Source organism: Nicotiana attenuata, unplaced genomic scaffold (genome assembly GCF_001879085.1).
Source record: "Nicotiana attenuata strain UT unplaced genomic scaffold, NIATTr2, whole genome shotgun sequence".
Classification (NCBI taxonomy): Eukaryota; Viridiplantae; Streptophyta; class Magnoliopsida; order Solanales; family Solanaceae; genus Nicotiana; species Nicotiana attenuata.
The window spans coordinates 1,061,781-1,066,500 of NW_017670285.1; the positions used below are offsets into that span (position 1 = coordinate 1,061,781).

Here is a 4,720-nt window from a genome sequence, read left to right on the forward strand (position 1 = left end):
CTTGACACCACAAAACCTTGAATTACATAGCAAAGTTTTCCGGGGCCTTACATTCTCCCCCGCTTAGGATCATTCGCCCTCGAGTGAGAAGTAAGTTCTACCTCCCAACAAATAACATAACCTATCTCTTCTTTCGCACAGATAAATCTCCCATATTTTTACTAACTCTCAATTTTTCTAAAAATTTTGGCAGAGTTTCCTTTGCAATTAGGTCTATCCACCTGTCAGAGAATCCAAGAACCAATCCTAGAAACATATACATAACATAGTGACATAACAGAACTCAAGACAACACCGACAGTAGCCTCACAACCAACATATAACCAAAAGGAATACCTCTAACATTAACTGCACGTGTGATACAAAATTCATAGGCGACACTTCCAAAGAAACATTACATAGCTATTCAAGCAAATGAGGGTACTTCTTCTCCATTTCTCCCTCGGCCTCCCAAGTGGCCTCCTCAACCTGCTGGTTTCTCCATAACATTTTTACCAAGGCAATTTCTTTATTTCTTAGCTTTCGGACATGCCTATCAAGAATAGAAACTGGAATTTCTTCATATGACAGCTCTTCATTAACCTCTATAGTCTCAACTGGTACAATAGCCGACGGATCTCCAACTACCTTCTTCAACACAGACACATGGAATATCGGGTGCACTAATGACATCTCAGGTGGTAGCTCGAGCTTGTACGCCACCTGACCAATCCTCTGAATGATTCTGTACGGCCCGACATACCTCGGACTCAATTTTCCTTTCATTCCAAACTGCATTATGCCCTTCATATGGGAGACCTTCAAGAATACCCAATCATCCTCTTTGAACTCCAAATCCCTACGACGAATATCCGAATAGGACTTCTGACGACTCTGAGCAGTTTTAAATCGTTGCTTTATGATTTTAACCTTCTCCATAGCCTGATGCACGAGGTCTGGTCCTATCAATTCGGCTTCCCCAATATTGAACCGCCTAATGGGAGATCTACATCTCCTACCATATAAAGCCTCGAACTGTATCATCTGAATACCACCATGATAACTGTTGTTGTAGGCAAATTCTACAAGCGGTAAATGATCATCCCAGCTACCCTTGAAGTCAAAAAAATAAGCGCACAACATATCCCCAAGTGTCTGAATAGTCTGCTCTGCCTGCCCGTCGGTCTATGGATGAAAGGTTGTACTAAGATTCACTTGAGTACCCAAACCTTGCTGAAATTTCTTCCAAAAATTTGCCGTGAACTGTGCCCCTTGGTCAGAAATGATGGAAACTAGGGTTCCATGCAACCTCACTATTTCCTTGATATACAACTGAGCATATTGTTTTGTTGTGTAGGTAGATTTGACTGGCAAGAAGCTGATTTCGTGAGTTGATCCACGATTACCCAAATTGAGTCCACCTTGTGCGGGGTGCACGGTATTCCTACCACAAAGTCCATATTAATCATTCCCCACTTCCACATTGGAATTTCTATGTTCTGTGCCAACCCTCCGTGCCTTTGGTGTTTGGCCTTCACTTGCTGACTGTTTGGACATTTTGCCACAAAGTCCGCTACACTCCTCTTCATGTCATTCCACCAATAAACTTCCTTAAGATCATGATACATCTTTGTAGGGCCTGGGTGCACGAAATATTTAGAAGTGTGAGCCTCGGTCATTGTTCTCTCCCGGAGACCATCTACATCTGGAACACATAGACGCCCTTGGTACCTTAGTGTACCATCTCCCATGCCAACAGAAAAAACCATACATTTATGTTTATGAATCCCCTCCTTCAATTGTATCAACAATGGATCGTGTATTGTTTCTCCTTAACCTCTGCCACAAGCGATGATTTAGCTCTATTTTGTACAATCACTCCGCCTTCACTGGAGTCCGCTAGAAGAACTCCCAAACTAGCCAACTGGTGAACCTCCCTAGCCAACGACCTTTGATACTCCTCCAACTGAGCCAAACTTCCCATAAATTTTCGACTAAGAGCATCTGCCACGACATTGGCTTTTCCCGGGTGATAGAGAATATCAATATCATAATCCTTGAGTAACTCAAGCCATCTTCTCTGCCTCAGAGTCAATTCCCTTTGTTTGAAAATATATTGAAGGGTCTTGTGGTCCGTAAATACATCCACATGGACCCCATACAAATAATGTCGCCAAATCTTTAGTGCAAATACCACCGGCGCAAGCTCTAAGTCATGGGTTGGATAGTTCTTTTCATGATTCTTGAGTTGCCTAGAAGCGTAAGCTATAACCTTGCCGTGTCGCATTAACACATACCCAAGCCCGATCCTTGAAGCATCACAATATACCACAAACCCCTTTGTACCCTCTGGCAAGGTCAATACCGGCATTGTAGTCAGTCTTGATTTCAATTCCTGGAAGCTCCTTTCACAAGCATCGGCCACTGGAACTTAACCGCTTTCTGCGTCAATTTAGTTAATGGAGAGGGAAGAGAAAAAAATCCTCCACAAATCTTTTGTAGTACCCGGCCAAACCTAAGAAACTGCGAATCTCTGTTGGAGTGGTAGGTCTAGGCCAATTCTTTACTGCTGCAATCTTTTGAGGATCAACCATAATTTCTTCTCTAGAGATGACACGACCCAAGAACGTGACAGATTCAAGCCAAAATTCACATTTTGAAAACTTTGCATACAACTGGTGCTGTTGAAGAGTCTGCAGAACTGCCCTGAGATGGTCAGCATGGTCCTCTCGACTTCGGGAATACACAAGAATATCGTCAATGAACACTGTAAGGCCCCGTGAAAATTTTGCTCAAAAACCCGAGATCTCGTAGTGCCAATTATCAATATGGTCCGGACCCTTTGGATTGATCTATGTATTAAAAAGTTAAGGAAAAATATTTTTCAGAAGAGTGCGTTTCTGCAGTCCATTATGTGGTCGCATAATAGCTATGCGGACCGCATAGTCGCTGCAGGGTGAAGCAGTGTGTTGGTCAATTTTGAGGTCAACTATGCGGCCAATTATGCGATCGCATAATCGATATGCGGGCCGCATAGTCGTCACATAATCCCCTTGGGATTTTTGCAAGGAGCAATTCTACGGTGCATTATGCGACCGCAGAACAGATATGCGGACCGCATTCTTGTCGCATACCCAGGCAGTATGTTCAGTTTTTGGGACCATTTTTGCGGTCCATTTTGCGAACCGCATGTCCATTATGCGATTGCTAATGCGATCGCAGATCAGTTTCGGGGCTCCAAATTTCTAATTTTCTTACCCGACCCCATGTCGATATATTATATGCTACCCTTCATTTTTGGCCTATTTTCTGATACATTTAGAGAGAGAGAGAGAAAGAGGGTCCTAGAGCGAGAAGGGTTTCTTCATCAACATTTCTCCTAGGATCTTGCTTAGACCTTGAAGATTTGTCAAGAAAGGCACCTAGATCTTCTTCCTAAGAGGTAAGGTTCTATAGCCCAAGCTCATAATTACTAGATATAACTAAGATAGACCACTAGAAGGATAATCCATGAGTATGGGAGTGGATATCTTGCATGCATGAGTTCTTAATGTATTTGGTAAGGTCTTGAGCTAAGGATGGGATGAGGGATGGTAGGATCTTTCACAAAATGGTTTTAAAAGCTTAATGCACACTTAGTGTTGAGAATATGCTCAAATGAGCTAGAACTATGATCACTTCTCTAATTTGTGGTTCAATTTGTTATGTTCCTAAACTTTCTCTCTCGGAAGTGGATTCCATATTGTCTTTGTAAGTTAAGTGTGGTTTTTCTACCAAAATGGTATAGCCTTGAGTCACTTTCTAATTGAAGATTAGTATATTAATTGTGTGAGAAGAAATCGATCTGTTTAATGTTCCTAGTTGCTCTATGTGTACTGAATGCCTTGATTGAACATGTCTACTTGTTGATAACCTGTAAAGATGTACAGAAATGAATCGTATAAGAAAAGGTGAAACAATTATGAAATAAGCCTTGACCCAATCGTTATGAACTAACTTCAAATAAATAGAACGGCCTAAAGGTCTTGTACCCGAATTATGCCCCTAAGTGGCTGTTGTAGATAATGCTTTGCCTTATAAATACATTCAATGTAATGCGAGTTCTTACACATTACGATGCTGAAAATTGTGCTTTTGTTATGTTGGAAAAAAGGGGTAATTCAAGGGTAATTGAGGTGATTGTTTGCTTATAACTTCAATGTGTATTTCAATTGTTGATTGGCATGTCCCTCTTTGGGAAGAATCCCTTGTGTTTGATGATTCTATTACCATCAAACTCGAAAATATATGATTACCGGAGTATTTGGTACATTGATATTGGTTGGCGATCCTTGGAAATAAAGGAGATGAAAAATGCGGGAAAAAACAAATGCGGCCTTCGTGCCATGAAAAAGATGAACCTTGTGAAAGGCCCAAAGGGCCAAAGAGCTACTGTTATCGAGAGAGATTGAGAACACTAATAAGAACTATAAAATGTGAAAAGTATTGAGGTAAGCATGGTTGCACTTATGCTATATTTGTATAATTGTATTTATACTACACTTGTGTGCAATATTAAATCGAATCAAAAATGTTTTTGGGAGTATCATTAGCTAGACCGAGGAAGCATGGGTCATAAGGCCCACACCTGAAACTACAAGTGCCGGTGTAGGAGTGGAGTGTGATTTGGGATGAAATTGAAATATTGGTGAAATTGTGACTATTCCCCCAAAGTGGGATGAAACTAATACCTGTGAATTGG

General features: G+C 41.2%; 1 protein-coding gene across 1 annotated transcript; it reads right to left on the reverse strand.

Moving 5' to 3' along the window:
• Positions 1 to 402: 402 nt before the first annotated feature.
• On the reverse strand, positions 403 to 1,730 carry LOC109237227. Its single transcript, XM_019403504.1, has 4 exons — positions 1,489 to 1,730; positions 1,195 to 1,423; positions 811 to 1,092; positions 403 to 714 (listed from the first exon to the last, which is right to left on the reverse strand). The coding sequence occupies exons 1-4, from the start codon at positions 1,728 to 1,730 to the stop codon at positions 403 to 405; spliced, it is 1,065 nt and encodes a 354-aa protein (XP_019259049.1).
• Positions 1,731 to 4,720: the final 2,990 nt, after the last annotated feature.

Coding starts and splice junctions, on each gene's coding strand:
- LOC109237227 (XM_019403504.1), bottom strand. CDS start 1,730: ATGGGAGATGGTACACTAAGGTACCAAGGGCGTCTATGTGTTCCAGAT. Junction 1,093..1,194: donor AGCAAGGTTTGGGTACTCAA/GTGAATCTTAGT, acceptor TTTGACTTCAAG/GGTAGCTGGGATGATCATTT. Junction 715..810: donor AGTTCAAAGAGGATGATTGG/GTATTCTTGAAG, acceptor AGAATCATTCAG/AGGATTGGTCAGGTGGCGTA.